This window comes from Ahaetulla prasina, chromosome 4 (assembly GCF_028640845.1).
Source record: "Ahaetulla prasina isolate Xishuangbanna chromosome 4, ASM2864084v1, whole genome shotgun sequence".
Classification (NCBI taxonomy): Eukaryota; Metazoa; Chordata; class Lepidosauria; order Squamata; family Colubridae; genus Ahaetulla; species Ahaetulla prasina.
The window spans coordinates 2,760,430-2,778,454 of record NC_080542.1 but is presented as its reverse complement, the minus strand read 5'-3'; the positions used below and the strand labels follow the sequence as shown (position 1 = coordinate 2,778,454).

The 18,025-nt window shown below is 54.7% G+C and overlaps 1 protein-coding gene across 1 annotated transcript in view; it reads right to left on the bottom strand.

Annotated features, from left to right (window-relative positions):
• Nucleotides 1-18,025, bottom strand: part of KDM6B (lysine demethylase 6B) — a 122,756-nt gene that overhangs the window by 38,255 nt on the left and 66,476 nt on the right. The window contains 9 exon segments of the mRNA XM_058180389.1: nucleotides 898-2,055; nucleotides 2,232-3,910; nucleotides 3,913-4,098; nucleotides 7,373-7,687; nucleotides 9,598-9,747; nucleotides 10,093-10,251; nucleotides 13,214-13,312; nucleotides 13,936-14,164; nucleotides 16,844-16,936. Coding sequence (XP_058036372.1) covers nucleotides 898-2,055; nucleotides 2,232-3,910; nucleotides 3,913-4,098; nucleotides 7,373-7,687; nucleotides 9,598-9,747; nucleotides 10,093-10,251; nucleotides 13,214-13,312; nucleotides 13,936-14,164; nucleotides 16,844-16,936 — 4,068 coding nt within the window.

Genomic DNA, 18,025 nt, shown 5'->3' with positions numbered 1-18,025 from the left:
CCTGTTTTACGACCTTTCTTGCCGCAATTGTTAAAGTGAATCATCACGGTGGAGAAGTTAGTCCGCTCGTTGTTGCCGACTGTGGGTGGGTGGGTGGGTGGTGCTCACCTCTGTTTCAAGGCCGCTGAGCTGGCGCTGTCCGAGGACGTTTCCACAGTCATGTGACATCACGCAGCGCTGTTACTTTCCCACCGAAGTGGTACTTATTGATCTGTTCGCACTGGCCTGCTTTCGAACTGCTAGGTTGGCAGGAGCCGAAGCAGGGAACGGGAACTCACTCCATCGCGTGGAGCTCGAGTCTGGAAGCCAAGTGCCGGCTTTCCAGACGACAAGCCCAGCGTCTTAACTGCTGAGCCACCGCCTCAGCCCAATAATAAATCAATGATTCACTTTGCAACCACGGCAAAAAGGTTATAAAACTGGGCGGGACCCACTTCACAACCGCCTTGCTTAGCAACAGAAATTCTGGTCCTAAGTCAGGGGCGTCAAACTTGATTTCATTGAGGGCTGCATCAGGGTTGTGTTTGACCTCGGGGGCGGGCAGATGGGTGTGGCCAGGGTAGACGTGGCCAGCTCGACATCACTCCTGTCAGGGGCACCTGTGATAGCCCAAGCACTCTGCCAGCAGAAACGGAGTTCCGGAGGGTCACGCGTGGCCCTATCGAATGCCATTTTCGCTGCCAGAGGGTTGCAGGAGGCCATCGCAGCCGAAAATGGGAGCTCGGGAGGGCAGAAGAACCCTAGGCTGGTCCTTCACTGTTTCCAGATCTAAGCATCCCCTTGAGTTTGAGTTTGTAAGTCGAAGGCTACTCTGTAAATCGGCATCTTCTACTGAGTGACCGGAAATTCCTTGGAGGAATCCATCTTGGGGGGAGGGGGAGCGACGGTGAAACTCACTTGCTGGCCCGCACGACCTCCGCAGCCGAGTGGTTGATGGTGACCTCGCTCAGGGGGATGCGTCGCTCCTCGACTTCGGATGCGATGAAAGTCTCCTTGTCCCCGCTCTCCACCTTGATCAGCCGGATCTTCAGCTCCTTGGGGGGACCCTCCGTGAAGGAGCGCAGCTTGAGCAGATCGGCCGAGCACACCATGGTAGACACCGAGCCTTCTTCCTTCTTGACGGAAGACCTCCGTTCGGGTGGAGGTGGCGGTGGCGGTGGCTTGGCCCCGTTCTCTCGGGCTTGGCCCTCGGAGCTCTGCACGTCCAAACTGCCCAGGATCTGCCGGTTTTTCCCCTTGCGAGCTTTACCATCTCGGTGTCTCCGCGAGCCATCCCGGTTGGACCGACGGTGCCGGCGATGTTCCATGTGTGGCTTGCGGGATTCGTCCTTGGGGCGCGGAGGGGTCGGTGGCGGGGGCACTGGAGGCACAGGGGCCGGAAGAGGAGCGGGCGGAGGGGCGGCCGGGGTGGGTGGGGGGCTGACAGGGGGCGGAGGGCTCTTTTCCCGCCCTGCTCGTCCCACTAGGGTCTCGCAGGCCCGGCTGATCTCCTCCAACACTTCCGACTCGGTCTTCACGGGCCGAGGGGCGGGCAGAGGTGGGGGCGTGGATGCCCGCTCCTCTGTGGCACCACTGGTGCCTCCAGCCCACGCTGGGCCTGAGGTAGTGAATTGGGTTAGGGGGCTCTGGCTCGCACCGGCTGGGGGGGAGATCTTAGCACCTGGGGGAGTCATCGGTTTGAGCCGATAGGAGTGTTTCTGCCCCTCCAGCACACTGGCCAAAGACTTGAGGAGAGACGGGGCGTTATGGGAGGTGAATTTCGTCCCGCTGGACGCCATGGCCGGGGGCCGCTGCTCTTCCGTGTCCCGCTTGCCGAAGCGATAGAGGCAAGGGGGCTCGGGGGGGTCCTGCCCGGGCGGTTTGGGGTAATCGAAGGAACCGGCGGAGGCCGAGGGCAGCTTGGGCCTTGCCAGGGGTGGGGGGCTAGGGAGGAGAGGAGCGGGGGGCGGCGGAAGCTCTCCTCTCGTTCTTCTTCCCCGCGCCGGATAGATTCGTCCAGCATTTTCATGATGTTGGCCAGCCCGTCTGGCAAAATCTTGGAGAACTCGGGGGGTTCTTCAAACTGGTCTTCTAACGGGGGGCTGGCGAAGCCAAAGAGGCGGTCGGAGGAGGCCTCCACGGCGGGGGGCACCCCCGGTGGGTCTGGTGTCTTTGGATAGGAGGCCCGGGATGGCGGAGGGAGCGGAGGTGAGGATGGCGGCACCGGCAGCGGTGAGGGGCTTTCTGGGGACCTGAATGTTCCTGAGGTAATCGAGGGGCTCGGATTCAGGGGCCTGGCACCCCCGGAGCCGTTCTCTTCCCGGCTGCTCTCGGATAGCCAGAATTGGGGGGCTGGCGAAGGCTCAGGGCTGGCTGGCCTGGGGGTGTCCCCGGCCCCTTCCCGGGGGCGAGAGTAGCTCCCTTGCTGACCACTGGGGCCTGTATCCTGGAAGGCGCACCCCGAGTCGCAACTGGCCAAGGACGGGGGGTCGGCCCCGCAGGGCTCCCCGCCGCACCCAAAGAGGATGTCCCCCAAGGGGTCTTCATCCTCGGCCTTGCCCTCCCCCGCTTTGTTCAGCCAGGGCAGCGGAGGGGAGGAGAGGAGGGGTGGGGGCACTGGGGAGCCGAGGAGGGGTGGGGCGGGGCTGGAGGGGCACCGGGATGTTGGGGCGGGGCTGCATGCGAGCAGGCAGGTTGCGAGGGCAAGGCAAGGCGGGCCGGGAGGGTGGGGGCTGACAGGGGCGGAGGGCTCTTTTCCCGCCCTGCTCGTCCCACTAGGGTCTCGCAGGCGGCTGATCTCCTCCAACACTTCCGACTCGGTCTTCACGGGCCGAGGGGCGGGCAGAGGTGGGGGCGTGGATGCCCGCTCCTCTGTGGCACCACTGGTGCCTCCAGCCCACGCTGGGCCTGAGGTAGTGAATTGGGTTAGGGGGCTCTGGCTCGCACCGGCTGGGGGGGAGATCTTAGCACCTGGGGGAGTCATCGGTTTGAGCCGATAGGAGTGTTTCTGCCCCTCCAGCACACTGGCCAAAGACTTGAGGAGAGACGGGGTGTTATGGGAGGTGAATTTCGTCCCGCTGGACGCCATGGCCGGGGGCCGCTGCTCTTCCGTGTCCCGCTTGCCGAAGCGATAGAGGCAAGGGGGCTCGGGGGGGTCCTGCCCGGGCGGTTTGGGGTAATCGAAGGAACCGGCGGAGGCCGAGGGCAGCTTGGGCCTTGCCAGGGGTGGGGGGCTAGGGAGGAGAGGAGCGGGGGGCGGCGGCGGCGGGAAGCTCTCCTCTCGTTCTTCTTCCCCGCGCCGGATAGATTCGTCCAGCATTTTCATGATGTTGGCCAGCCCGTCTGGCAAAATCTTGGAGAACTCGGGGGGTTCTTCAAACTGGTCTTCTAACGGGGGGCTGGCGAAGCCAAAGAGGCGGTCGGAGGAGGCCTCCACGGCGGGGGGCACCCCCGGTGGGTCTGGTGTCTTTGGATAGGAGGCCCGGGATGGCGGAGGGAGCGGAGGTGAGGATGGCGGCACCGGCAGCGGTGAGGGGCTTTCTGGGGACCTGAATGTTCCTGAGGTAATCGAGGGGCTCGGATTCAGGGGCCTGGCACCCCCGGAGCCGTTCTCTTCCCGGCTGCTCTCGGATAGCCAGAATTGGGGGGCTGGCGAAGGCTCAGGGCTGGCTGGCCTGGGGGTGTCCCCGGCCCCTTCCCGGGGGCGAGAGTAGCTCCCTTGCTGACCACTGGGGCCTGTATCCTGGAAGGCGCACCCCGAGTCGCAACTGGCCAAGGACGGGGGGTCGGCCCCGCAGGGCTCCCCGCCGCACCCAAAGAGGATGTCCCCCAAGGGGTCTTCATCCTCGGCCTTGCCCTCCCCCGCTTTGTTCAGCCAGGGCAGCGGAGGGGGGGGAGGAGAGGGAGGGGGTGGGGGGCACTGGGGAGCCGAGGAGGGGTGGGCGGGGCTGGAGGGGGCACCGGGATGTTGGGGGGCGGGGGCTGCATGCGCGAGCAGGGCAGGTTGCGAGGGGCAAGGCAAGGGGCGGGCCGGGAGGGTGGGGCTGGTTTGCGTCCACCGTTCTCCGATGTGGGGCCCGAGGATTCCATTGCCGGCGTTTGGTAATGATTAGAAGAAGCCTATGGAGAGGGAGGAATAAAATGAATAAAATCTCTCCAAAACCCTCCTTCCTCCCTTCTCTCCCTCCCTCTCTTTTTTCTTCCCTCCCTCCCGTCTCCTTCCTTCTCCCTCCCTCCTTCCCTTCTTTCTTCCTCCCTTCCTTCCTTCCTCACTCCCTTCTCTCTCCTTCCTTCCTTCTTCCCCCCCTCTCCTTCCTTCCCTGTCTTCCATCCATCTTTCCTTCTTTCCTTTATCCACTCCTTCCTTTCCTTCCTCCCTTCCTCCCTCTTCTTCTTGTTCCTCTCTTCTTTCCTTCCTTACCTCTTTTCTCTCTTCCTTCCTCTCTCAATCCTTCCCTCCTTTCCTTCCTTCCTCCCTCCCTCCCTTCTCGTTCCTCTCTCCTTTTCTTCCTTACCTCTCTTCTCTCTTCCTTCCTCCCTCATTCCTTCCCTCCTTTCCTCCCTCCCTCCCTTCTCGTTCCTCTCTCCTTTTCTTCCTTCCCTCTCTTCTCTCTTCCTTCCTCCCTCATTCCTTCCCTCCTTTCCTTCCTTCCTCCCTCCCTCCCTTCTCGTTCCTCTCTCCTTTCCTTCCTTCCCTCTCTTCTCTCTCCCTTCCTCCCTCAATCCTTCCCTCCTTTCCTTCCTTCCTCCCTCCCTCCCTTCTCGTTCCTCTCCTTCCTTCTCCTCCCTCCCTCTCCTTCCTCCCTCAATCCTTCCCTCCTTTCCTTCCTTCCTCCCTCCCTCCCTTCTCGTTCCTCTCTCCTTTTCTTCCTTACCTCTCTTCTCTCTTCCTTCCTCCTTCATTCCTTCCCTCCTTTCCTTCCTTCCTTCCTCCCTCCCTCCCTTCTCGTTCCTCTCTCCTTTCCTTCCTTACCTCTCTTCTCTCTCCCTTCCTCCCTCGTTCCTTCCCTCCTTTCCTTCCTCCCTCCCTCCTCTTCTTGTTCCTCTCTCTCCTTCCTTACCTCTCTTCTCTTTTCCTTCCTCCCTTCCTTTCTCTTCCTTCCTTCCTCATTCCCTTCTCTCTCCTTCCTTCCTCCCTCCCTCTCCTTCTTTCCCTGTCTCTTCCATCCATCTTTCCTCTCCTTTCTCTCCACCTCCTTCCTTTTCTTCTTTCCTCCCTCCCTCCTCTCCTTGTTCCTCTCTTCTTTCCTTCCTTACCTCTCTTCCTTTCTCCCTCATTCCTTCCCTCCTCCCTCCCTCAGTTAAACACCCCTCCCTTCCCTTCTCTTCCTCTGCCCGGGAGGCCCCGAGATGCCAGAGCGCCCCCTAAGTCTTCGGGGCCACGTACAAGGCTTTCCGAGGCCAGCAGTCCCCGTGAGGTGGTCTTGCTGGTGGGTCCTCCCGGGGTCAGGCGCGAGGCATAAGGCACGCAGGCGGACGATGCTGGTGTGGTGCTGGAATCTGGACGCACCCGGGGGACTCGGCCATCTCTAAGGTCACTTCCGTTGGCCCGGGCCGAGCAGCTGTAGGGCTCGAGGGGGGCGCGGTGTGCTGGCGGTGTGCGGGGAGTGGGCGCCATGGGCGGCAGGCGGTGGGGGCGGGTGGGAGCTGTAGGCGGGCGAGGGGAAGGGGAAAGGATGAGCCACTGAATTCCTCTGCTCCTAGGGGGAGGAAGGAGGACGGAGAGAAAGAGCGGCAGAGAGAAAGTGAAAGTGATTGAGAAAAGAGGAAGGAAGTTGAGGGAAGGAAGGAAGGAAGGGAGAAAGGATAGAAGTAAGGAAAAAGAAGAAAAAAGAAAGAGAAAGAAGGAAAGAAGGAGGGAGGGAGAGAGAGAAAAAGAAAGAAAGAAAGAAAGAAAGAAAGAAAGAAAGAAAGAAAGAAAGAAAGAAAGAAAGAAAGAGAGAGGAAGGAGAAGGTAGAATAAGAAAGAGAAGAGAAAGAGAAAGAAAGAATGAAAGAAAGAAAAGGGAGGGAGGAGGAAGAAGAAAGAAAAGGAAGGAAGAAGAAAAAGGAAAGAACAAAAGAAAGAGAAAGGAAGGAAGAATAAGAAAGAAAGAGAAAGAAAAATGAGAGAAAGAAAAGCAAGAAGAAAGAAAAAGGAAGGAGGGGAGAAGAAAAAGGAAAAAAGAAAGAGGAAGAGGGAGGAAGAAAGAAAGAAAGAAAGAAAGAAAGAAAGAAAGAAAGAAAGAAAGAAAGAAAGAATAAATAAATAAATTCAGGGATTTTTGCTATAAAGATCTTTTCGGTTGACTATGAGGCATCCTTGCAAGATCCTTGCAGTGATCTGGGCTGGTCTTAATCCACCACCCCCCATCTCCCCCCCCCAGCCCCCCTGGAATCCGGCCCTTTGCAAATGCCAAGCCAAGCAGGCAGCCAGGAGCAGGCAGAGCAGGAGCCCCCGGGAAGCCCACCGTCCCCCATCCCGGGCAAGATTGCAGGCAAAAGGGGAATCAACAGGCGCCCCCCACCCCACCCTTCGCCTCGGCTGCCCCCCCCCCTCCCATGGGGGCTGGGCGGGCAGGGGGCGCTAATATTTGGTCATCAGATTTCTATAGCTGCCCATCTCCCACAAGAGGAAGGGACTCTGGGCGGGCTAACGGGGATACAAAGGACGGGAGCCCCCAGCTCAGCCGTGTCATACGCCTTCCTTCCTCTTCAAAATCAGTCTAGCTTTCTTCCTTCCTCCATTCTTCTTTTCCTCCTTCCTTCCTTCCTTCCTTCCATCCATCAATCCTTCCTCCCTCCCTGGTTTCTCGCCCCTCTCTTCTTTTCTCCCTCTCTCGTGCCGTCCTTCCTTCCTCTCTCCGTTTCTTTTTCTCCTTCCATCCTTCTTCCCTTCCTCTTTTCCTTTCTTTCCTCTCTTCCTCTCTTCCTCCTTCATTCCTTCCTCCTTCCTTCCTTCCTTCCTCCCTCCCTCCTTCTCGTTCCTCTCCTTCCTTCCTTACCTCTCTTCTCTCTCCTTCCTCCCTCGTTCCTTCCTCCTTCCTTCCTCCCTCCCTCCTCTTCTTGTTCCTCTCTCCTTCCTTACCTCTCTTCTCTTTCCTTCCTCCTTCCTTCTCTTCCTTCCTTCCTCCCTCCCTTCCTCCCTTCCTTCCCTCCCTCCCTCCCTCTCCTTCTTTCCCTGTCTCTTCCATCCATCTTTCCTCTCCTTTCTCTCCACCTCCTTCCTTTTCTTCTTTCCTCCCTCCCTCCTCTCCTTGTTCCTCTCTTCTTTCCTTCCTTACCTCTCTTCCTTTCTCCCTCATTCCTTCCCTCCTCCCTCCCTCAGTTAAACACCCCCTCCCTTCCCTTCTCTTCCTCTGCCCGGGAGGCCCCGAGATGCCAGAGCGCCCCCTAAGTCTTCGGGGCCACGTACAAGGCTTTCCGAGGCCAGCGGTCCCCGTGAGGTGGTCTTGCTGGTGGGTCCTCCCGGGGTCAGGCGCGAGGCATAAGGCACGCAGGCGGACGATGCTGGTGTGGTGCTGGAATCTGGACGCACCCGGGGGACTCGGCCATCTCTAAGGTCACTTCCGTTGGCCCGGGCCGAGCAGCTGTAGGGCTCGAGGGGGGCGCGGTGTGGTGGGGGTGTGCGGGGAGGGGGCCCCGTGGGCTGCGGGGGGGGGGGGGGCGGGGGGGAGCTGTAGGCGGGCGACGGGTAGGGGAAAGGATGAGCCACTGAATTCCTCTGCTCCTAGGGGGAGGAAGGAGGACGGAGAGAAAGAGCGGCAGAGAGAAAGTGAAAGTGATTGAGAAAAGAGGAAGGAAGTTGAGGGAAGGAAGGAAGGAAGAAGAAAAGGAAGAAGAAAGAAAAGGAAGAAGAAAAAGAAAGAGAAAGAAGGAAGAAGGAGGGAGGAGAGAGAAAGAAAGAAAGAAAGAAAGAAAGAAAGAAAGAAAGAAAGAAAGAAAGAAAGAAAGAAAGAAAGAGAGAGGAAGGAGAAGGTAGAATAAGAAAGAGAAAGAGAAAGAGAAAGAAAGAATGAAAGAAAGAAGAGGAGGGAGGGAGGAGGAAGAAGAAAGAAAAGGAAGGAAGAAGAAAAGGAAAGAACAAAAGAAAGAGAAAGGAAGGAAGAATAAGAAAGAAAGAGAAAGAAAAAATGAGAGAAAGAAAAGGAAGAAGAAAGAAAAAGGAAGGAGGGGAGAAGAAAAAGGAAAAAAGAAAGAGGAAGAGGGAGGAAGAAAGAAAGAAAGAAAGAAAGAAAGAAAGAAAGAAAGAAAGAAAGAAAGAAAGAAAGAAAGAAAGAAAGAATAAATAAATTCAGGGATTTTTGCTATAAAGATCTTTTCGGTTGACATGAGGCGTCCTTGCAAGAACCTTGAAGTGATCTGGGCTGGTCTTAATCCACCACCCCCCATCTCCCCCCCCCCAGCCCCCCTGGAATCCGGCCCTTTGCAAATGCCAAGCCAAGCAGGCAGCCAGGAGCAGGCAGAGCAGGGAGCGCCCCCCCCCCCCGGGGAAGCCCACCGTCCCCCCCCCCCATCCCGGGCAAGATTGCAGGCAAAAGGGGAATCAACAGGCGCCCCCCACCCCACCCTTCACCTTGGCTGCCCCCATGGGGCTGGACGGGCAGGGGGCGCTGATATTTGGTCATCAGATTTCTATAGCTGCCCATCTCCCACAAGAGGAAGTGACTCTGGGCGGGATAACGGGAATACAAAGGACGGGGAGCCCCCCCCCCCAGCTCAGCCGTGTCATACGCCTTCCTTCCTCCATTCTTCTTTTCCTCCTTCCTTCCTTCCTTCCATCCATCAATCCTTTCTCCCTCCCTTTTTTCTCGTTCCTCTCTTCTTTTCTCCCTCTCTTGTGCCTTCCTTCCTTCCTCTCTCCGTTTCTTTTTCTCCTTCCATCCTTCCTCTCTTCCTCCTTCCTTCCTCTTTTCTTTTTCCTCTCTTCTTTTCTCCATCTCTCATTCATTCATTCATTCATTCATTCCCCTATCCCATTCTTTTCTTCTATCCATCCACTCATCCTTCCTCCCTCCCTTTTCTTTCCTCTCTTCACCATCTCTCCTTCCTCATTTTCTCCTTCCATCCATCCTTCTCCCCTTCCTCTTTTCATTTCTTTCCTTTCCATCCATCCATCCTTTCTTCCTTTTCTTTCCTCTCTTCACCGTCTCTCCTTCTTTCCTCCCTTCCTCCCTCTTTTCTCCCTTCCTTCCATCAATCCCTCCTCCCTCCCTTTTTTCTCTTTCCTCTCTTCTTTTCTCCATCTCTTGTTCCTTCCTTCCTTCCTCTCTCCGTTTCTTTTTCTCCTTCCATCCTTCCATCGCCTACCTCTTTTCCTTTCTTTCCTCTCCATCTCTCGTTCCTTCCTTCCTTCCTTCCCCATCCCATTCTTTTCTTCCTCCCTCCCTTTTCTTTCCTCTCTTCACCCTCTCTTTCCTGCCTTCCCTCTTCCTTTGTTTTCTCCTTCCTTCCTTCCTTCTTCCCTTCCTCTTTTCTTTTCGTCCACCCCTTTTCTGTTTCTCCCTTCCCTTCCTCTTCAAAATCAGTCTAGCTTTCTTCCTTCCTTCCTTCTTTCCTCCCTCCCTGCCTCTCTTCCTCCTTCCTCTCTTCCCTCCCTCCCTGGGGAGGCCTAGCCTCCATGTGGGGAGTCGGCCTTACTTGTCTGTCTGGGGCGGCCATGTTCTTGCGCTCCTGGCCCCAAAGGTCTCCATGAAGGGGGGTCCATAATCCAGGCTTGGGCAGCTGATAATGGGTATTGCCAGGGGCTCCGGGACCGGACAGGTGCTGGCCCAACCCATTATCACAATTCTGTTCCCCGGCAGGCATTGGCAGAAAGAGAGCAAGAGGAGAAGGGGTCACAGCCTCCAAATCCCCACCGCCTGCCTCCTCCTTCCCCTCCCATCCCACTGCCCCACATCTTTCTCCATCGAGGGGGGGGGGGGAAAGGTGGAGCTAAAGAGGTCCCAGCAAGAGGTGAGAGCTGACCTACAGAACGATTTCTCCCTTTAAAAAAAAAAAAGCCAGCACCCCCCCCCCCCCCCAAGCAGAAGGCGAAAGCAGCGGCCGCAAAGGATGGGAGGCCATGAAGCATGCGCAGAGTGCCAGCGGGGGAGAGGGAGAGAGGCGGACAAAGGGCAGGAGGGGCTTTGCTACCTGGTCGGGACTAGTGCTCCTCCGCCTTTTCATGGGAGCTGGCATCTCTTCGCTGTGGCCCGGGTGCTGGACCGGCGGGATGGGCTGGACCACGGGGGGCTCCATGGGGGGGCCGGGCCTCTTGAGTTGGGGGTTGCGCTTAGCCGAGAAATTCCTTTTCTGGGGAAGCAGAGACAGGGAAGGCGGGAGAGAAGGATTGGTCCGGAAAGAATTCGCTTTTTCTGCTAAAAACCCAACTCGGGAGGCTTTCCCGCGAAAACACGAGACCTCGAGGGAAGATCGAGGACTGGCGGGTCCAGCTTTGGTAGCTTGTTAGGCTTGTGGACTTCAACTCCCAGAATTCCCCCAGCCAGCCATCTTGACTGGGGAATTCTGGGAGTTGAAAGTCCGTGCGTCTTAAAAAAGGTTGAAAAACGCTGTTCTAGGACAGGGGTCTCCAAACTTAGTGGTTTTAAGACGCGTGGACTTCAACTCCCAAAACTCCCCAGGCAGCCATCTTGACCGGGGAATTCTGGGAGTTGAAGTCCATGCAATTTAAAAGATACAGAGATTGCAAAACGCTGTTCTAGGACAGGCGTATCCAACCTTAGTGGTTTTAAGACTTGTGGACTTCAACTCCCAGAATTCCACAGTCAGCCATCTTGACTGGGGAATTCTGGGAGCTGAAGTCCATCCATCTTAGAAGTTGCCACGGTTGAAAAACGTTGTTCTAGGATATGAGTGTCCAAACCTTGGCAGCTTCAAGACTTGTGGACTTCAACTCCCAGAATCCCCTCAGCCAGCCATCTTGACTGAGGAATTCTGGGAGCTGAAATTCATGCAATTTAAAAAAATACATAGATTGAAAAAGGTTGTTTCCACAAAACCCATCCAGATCCAAATACTTACAACCATTTATTTAAGTGACCGTTCGAAGATACAATGGCCCTGAAAAACGCGACTTACGACTGTTTTTCATACTTATGACCGTTGTAGCATCCCCAATGATCACGTGATCAAAATTCAGACGCTTGGCAACCGACTCATAGTTATGACGGTTGCAGTGTCCCAGGCGGGGGGGTCACGTGATCCCCTTTTATGACCTTCTGACCAGTAAAGTCAATGGGCAAGCCGGATTCATTTAACGGCTGTGTGACTCACTTAAAGACTGCGGCGATTCACTTTACAATGGTGGCCGGGCAAGGTCGTAAAACGGAGGGGAAACTCACTTAAAAGATGCGTCACTTAGCAACAGAAAATTTTGGGTGACCCGTGGTGGTCGCAAGTCGAGGACTACCCGTATCCCAGAAACCATTTTGCCAGGCCTTTTATTTTTTAGCAATGATTTGAAGGAAGCGTTTTTAGAAAAGAGGATTATAAAAAATAGCATTTTTTTTTTTAGAAAGAAGGGAAAAAAAGGAACCAGGAACAACAGAGGTGACACGCAGAGCCTCTCTCTGTGGACACGCGTGCTGTCGCCAGCCGTTTTTCTGGTTTCCGGCACACGCATGTGCCCCGGCCAGCTGCTCTTCACAGGTGCTGGAGCGCCAGAAAATGGCCTGAAATCCAGCCAAAAAAACAGGCCATTTTTCGGGCTGTTGTCTGAGGAAAAAACAGCCTGAAAAATGGCCAAAAACGGGTCTGATAACGGCCCAGAAATGGTCAAAAAACAGGCATGTGCGTGCCGGCCAGCTGGTCTTCGAATTTTCGGTGCTCCAGTGCGCACCCATGCGCACACATGCACCCGTGTTCCAGTTTGGGCACTCAGTGCGGAAAATGGCCTGAAAACGGCCAAAAAACCGGCCAATTTTCAGGCGGTTTTCTGGGCCATTTTCAGGCTGTTCTTTGAGGGTGCTGGAGCACCAGAAAATGACCTGAAAAACAGCCAAAAAACAGGCTGATTTCAGGTTGTTATTTGGGCTGTCTTCTGCCGAAAAACAGCCTAAAAAACACCAAAAAGCAGGCTGTTTTCCAGGCCATTTTTGGACCATTTTCCGAGTTGTTTTCAGGCCGTTCTTTGAGGGTACTGGAATGCTAGAAAATGACCTGAAAATGGCCTGAAAAAAAGCCAAAAAAACCAGGCTGTTTTTCAGGCTGTTTTTCATGCTGTTCTTTGGGCTGTCTTCTGCCGAAAAACAGCCTGAAAAATGCCAAAAAACAGGCTGTTTTCCAGGCCATTTTTAGGCCGTTTTCCAGGCCATTTTTAGGCCGTTTTCCAGGCCATTTTTAGGCCGTTTTCCAGGCTGTAAAATGGCCTGAAAAAAAGCCAAAAAAACCAGGCTGTTTTTCAGGCTGTTCTTTGGGCTGTCTTCTGCCGAAAAACGGCCTCAAAAACGGTAAAAAAACAGGCTGTTTTCCGGGCCATTTTTGGATTTTTTTTCCGGGTTGTTTTCAGGCCGTTCTTTGAGGGTACTGGAGTGCTAGAAAATGACCTGAAAACAGCCTGAAAAAAGGCTATTTTTCATGCTGTTCTTTGGGCTGTCTTCTGCCGAAAAACGCCCTGAAAAATGCCCAAAAAACAGGATGTTTTCTGAGCCATTTTTAGGCCTGTTTTCCTTTACGGGTGCTGGAGCACCAGAAAATGACCTGAAAATGGCTTGAAAAAAAGCCCAAAACCCAGGCTGTTTTCAGGCCATTCTTTGGGCTGTCTTCTGCCGAAAAACAGCCTAAAAACAGCCTGGAAACAGCCCCTAAAATGGCCAAAAACCAGGCATGTGTGTGCCGGCTATCTGGTCTTTTGAGTTTCCGGCGCTCGTGCATGCACGTACTTTCTGGTTTTGGCACTCAGTGCCGAAAAGGTTCACCATCATTGGTCTAGGGCAGGGGTCTGCAAACTTGGCTCTTTTAGGACTGGTGGACTTCAACTCCCAGAGTTCCTCAGCCAGCTTTGCTGGCTGAGGAACCCTGGGAGTTGAAGTCCACCAGTCTTAAAAGAGCCAAGTTTGCAGACCCCTGGGTCTAGGGCCTCTCGGATGCGTGGAAGGGAAGACCAGGTTCAGAAGAAGAAGAGTTGGAAGGGACCTTGGAGGTCATCTAGTCCAACCCCCTGCTCAAGCAGGAGACCCACCCACCCCGCTACCGTGTCCAATCTTGTCCAATCGGTTCAGGAAGAGTTTGTGGGGAAGGGCAGGGGGCTTCTTACCTCAAGGTGTAACAGGTTCCAGACTTGTTGCAAAGGGGGCAAAACTTTGTGCCGGTGATGAGATGATGACCCCCCCGAATGGAAATTCCACATCTGAGCCTGAAAAAGGGGGAAGGGGCGGGGCGGGGTGGAAGAAGAGACAGAAACCACGTTAAAAAGAAAAGAAAAGAAAGAAAAGCTAAAAGACTTTTTTTCACGGAGTTTGGGAAACAGTTTCCCACTGGAAGACTTGCAATGCAATATCTCCTGGTGGCCTCCCATCCATACGCACCGATCAGGCCAGACGGTTCTTAGCTTGGGTTTTTAACCTGGGGAAGGCCGATGGGGGAAAAAAAAAACTGGGATGCTTTCTTTGCCTTCCCCAATAATATTTGGCGCAGCAGTTAAGGCAGCAAGCAGGAGACTGGGAGTTCTAGTCCTGCCTTAGGCATCAAAGCCCTCTGGGTGACCTTGTTATGTCAGTCATTCTCTCAGCCCAACCCACCTCACAGGGTTGTCGCTGTGGAGAAAATAGAAGGAGGAAGGTCTGCGGAATAAGCTCGCCGCCTTGAATTTTTTGTGTGTGTGAAAACCCACAAAACCTAAACGTTTTCGTTTAGCAAAGAAGGAGGGGAACCCCTCGGCTCTCCCCCACCCTCATCCAGCCCCGTCTGCTGCTGCTCCTCCTCCCCCCCCGAGGCCCACCTCCGGCACCCCTCCCGTCCCGCGGGCCCTCCTATTACCTGTTGTAGCCTCCCGATCCGGGCGTGCATTTCCCCGTAGCTCCCGTAGTCGCGCTGGTACCGGGCGGCGCTTTGATAGCACCGAATGGCTTCTTCGCAATCTTGCTCGGACTCGTAGATCTCCCCCAGCTGTTCCCAGAGGTGAGGCTGGCCCTGGTCCCGGAGGAGAGCTTGGACGTAGCCATGGATGGCCTCCAGCTTCCCGTGCAGGGGGCGGGCGGGAAGGTTCCTGTTGCGGGAGGGAGATAAAATGGAGACGCGATGAGCAGGCAGCGAAGGAGCTGCTTGGGGAAGGGACGGTACAGGGGTTCCTACAGACATGGGGTGAGGGGGGGGAGGTCTAAGAAGGACCCAGCAAAGGAGAGGCGAGAGCAGGGGCTTGGAATGGAGGGGTGGGCAGCAACGAAGCTGAAAGGACCATAGCTGTGCAGCACAGAGTTAAGCAGGAGAATGAAGCGAGCGATGGCAGGTGGTTGGTGATCAATGGAGAAGGATATCTGCAGCTCCGGGTTGAATTGAACGGTCTTTGGTGGTCTCTAAGCTGGTGGGGGGGAGGAGAGGGGGGGGAGGGATTCTTGCAGCCGTTTCATGACCCAACTGGGTAATAACACTATTTTTTATATATATATATATATATATTTATTTTTATTTTATTTGCATTTATATCCCGCCCTTCTCCGAAGACTCAGGGCGGCTTACACAGTGTTAAGCAATAGTCTTCATCCATTTGTATATTTATATACAAAGTCAACTTATTGCCCGCCCCCCAACAATCTGGGTCCTCAGATCTATCTATCAGTGTGCTAGGAGGCAGGGGGGGTTTGGGGACATGGGGAGGAGGAGGAGGAGAAAAGAACAGTGGGGTCCTTCGTGCTCTGTGAACTGGGTGATATTCTTGCGGACGTTTCATGACCCAACTAGGTAACATCATCAGTACTACAAGGGAGGGAGGTTTGTGGAGAGGAGGAGGAGGAGGAGAAGGAGGAGGAGGAAAGATTGGTCGCATTGGTGGATGACCTCTGGAGGGCCCGGGATAGAGGTTATTCCTCTGCCCTGGTTCTCCTTGATCTCTCAGCGGCTTTTGATACCATCGACCATGGTATCCTGCTGCGGCGGTTGGAGGGATTGGGTGTGGGAGGCACCGTGTTTCTCATCCTATCTCTCCGACCGATCGCAGACGGTGTTGGCAGGGGGGCAGAGGTCGACCTCGAGGCGCCTCCTTTGTGGGGTGCCACAGGGGTCGGTTCTCTCGCCTCTCCTGTTCAACATCTACATGAAGCCGCTGGGCGAGGTCATCAGTGGTTTTGGGGTGAGTTATCAACTGTACGCGGATGACACCCAGCTGTACATTTCCACCCCTGACCACCCCAATGTAGCTGTTGAAGTGTTGTCTCGGTGTGTGGAGGCCGTATGGGTCTGGATGGGGAGAAACAGGCTCAAGCTCAACCTCCAAGACTGAGTGGCTGTGGATGCGGCATCCCGGTACAGTCAGCTGCAACCGCTGACTGTTGGGGCGAATCATTGGCCCCAATGGAGAGGGTGCGCAATTTGGGGGTTCTCCTGGATGGACGGTTGTCCTTTGAAGATCATTTGGCGACCGTCTCCAGGAGAGCTTTTTACCAGGTTCGCCTGGTCCGCCAGTTGCGCCCCTTTCTAGACCGGGATGCCTTATGCACGGTCACTCACGCCTCGTCACTTCTCGCCTGGACTACTGTAACGCCTCTACATGGGGCTCCCTTGAGGTGCACCGGAGACTTCAGTTAGTTCAGAATGCAGCAGCGGGTGATAGAGGAGCCACTCGTGGCTCCCATATAACACCGATCCTGCGTAGGCTGCACTGGCTACCTGTGGTTTTCCGAGTGCACTTCAAGGTGGTGGTTACCACCTTTAAAGCGCTCCATGGCATAGGACGGGATATCTTGGGACCGCCTTCTGTTACCACATGCCTCCCACCGGCGATGCGCTCTCATAGAGAGGGTCTTCTCAGGGTGCCGTCAGCCAGACAGTGCAGGCTGGCGACCCCAGGGGAGAGCCTTCTCTGTGGGGCACCTACCTCTGGAATGAGCTTCCCCAGGACTTCGACAACTTCCAGACCTCCGGACCTTTCACGAGCTTAAAACATATTTATTCTTTCGAGCAGGACTGGCTTAATAGGGTTTTTTAAATACGGATTTTATTGGGGTTTATTTTATATTTTGTATAGTATTTTAAATTTAGGCTATTGGAATAAGTTTTTTTTAAATATTGTTTTTATTGAAATGCATCGTTTTTATTTTATCTGCCTGTTCACCGCCCTGAGTCCTTCGGGAGAAGGGCGGTATACAAATTAAATTATTATTATTATTATTATTATTATTAAGAGAGAAGAGGAGAAGGAAGGGGAGGACTGTGGGGTCTTTGGTGCTCCCTAAACTTGGTGGCTTTCTTGCAGACGTTTCAAGACCCAACTAGGGATGATCATCAGTGCTAGAAGGGAGGGAGGTTTTGTGGAGAGGAGGAGGAGGAGGAGGAAGAAAAGGAGGAGGAGGAGAAAAGGACAGTGGGGTCCTTTGTGCTCTGTGAACTGGGTGGTTTTCTTGCAGATGTTTCATGACCCAACTATGTAACATCGTCAGCGCTACAAGGGAGGGAGGTTTATGGAGAGGAGGAGGAGGAGGAGGAGGAGGAGGAGGAGAGGATGGGAGACTGTGAGGTCCTTGGTGCTCTCTGAGCTGGGTGGTTTTCTTGCAGACGTTTCGTGAACCAGCTAGGGAACATCATCAGTGCTGGAAGGGAAGGGTCTGCTTGCATCTTTCCTCAGATGCAATCTATGGGGGAGGGGGCGTCTTGGCCTTTCTCCTTCCCTCCCATGCCAAACGGGGTGTGGCCTAGCCCCCAACTCCACCCCAGGGCCAGGCGCGAGACTCACCCGGGGGCATAGTAGCCTTTGCTGTACTGCCCCAAATTAGCACCATGGCTGGGCGGCAACGGCAGGGGCGGCTGGACGGCACTGGCGGAACACCTGGCGGCGGAAAAACCGGGGCAGGTGAGAAAGACGGAACGGAAGCGGCTTTCTGCTTCGAAGGCACCTGGCGACCGTTTGGGGCAGGGGGTCTCTCTCGAGGCGAAGGGAGAGGGAAGCAGCGCAGGCGACACCAAAACTGCCCACCCGCTCAATTTGGGAGAGGAAGGAAGAGGGAGGCGGAAATGGGTTCGACAGGGAGAGCACGGGGAAGGGGAACACGGGACAAAGCTCCCTCCGACAGAAACGCAGGGCAGCAGCTGAAGCTAAGCCTGGTTGAAGCTCGCGGGAATTTGGGGAAGGGGGGAAAAAAGACCCTCAGAATAAATGGAACGAACACACCAAGAGAGTTTATTCTCTGGTCTTCTGAGCTCAATCGTCTTCTTTTTTAAAAAACCCGTAATCCCTTGCGGGTTGGAGTTTTGGGCAACTGAGTGTTTTACTGGCCGGATGCTCTTCTTGTCACCAATGAGGAGTTTTGTTCAGCAGATATATTCTCATCGGACCGAGAGAGAGAGAATATATCTGCCTCTACCTAGGATCGAACTCACAGCCTCCTGATTGTGAGGTGAGAGCGCCACCTCTAGGCCATCGCACCACTCTTCTGAGCTCAATAAAGGCGAGGGGTCCTTGGTGGTCTCCGTTTGGTGGTTTCCTTGCAGACGTTTCACGACCCAACTAGGGAACCTCATCAGTGCTGGAAGGGAAAGGTGTCTGAATATCCAGAACTGATGACGTTGCCCAGTTGGGTCATGAAACGTCTACCAGGAAACCATCAAGCTCAGAGACCGCCAAGGACCCGTCTCTTCCTCGCTCAGGGGCACTAAAGGCCCACCTGGGGACTACAGGTAGTCCTCGACTTACGACAGCAAATTGAACCTGGAATTACGGTCATGAGTCACCTAAGTCGTTAAGCAAGTCATCACATTAGCAGAAATGGGATTTTATGACATTTTTGTGGCGGGCATTAAGCGAATCACCATAGTCGTTAAGAGAATGAAAAATTGTTAAGTGAACAAGGCAGTCATTAAGCAAAACCCCTTGTCTGGAATGGTGTTTTGCCTGAAAATAGCAGTAAATATTGGTTTT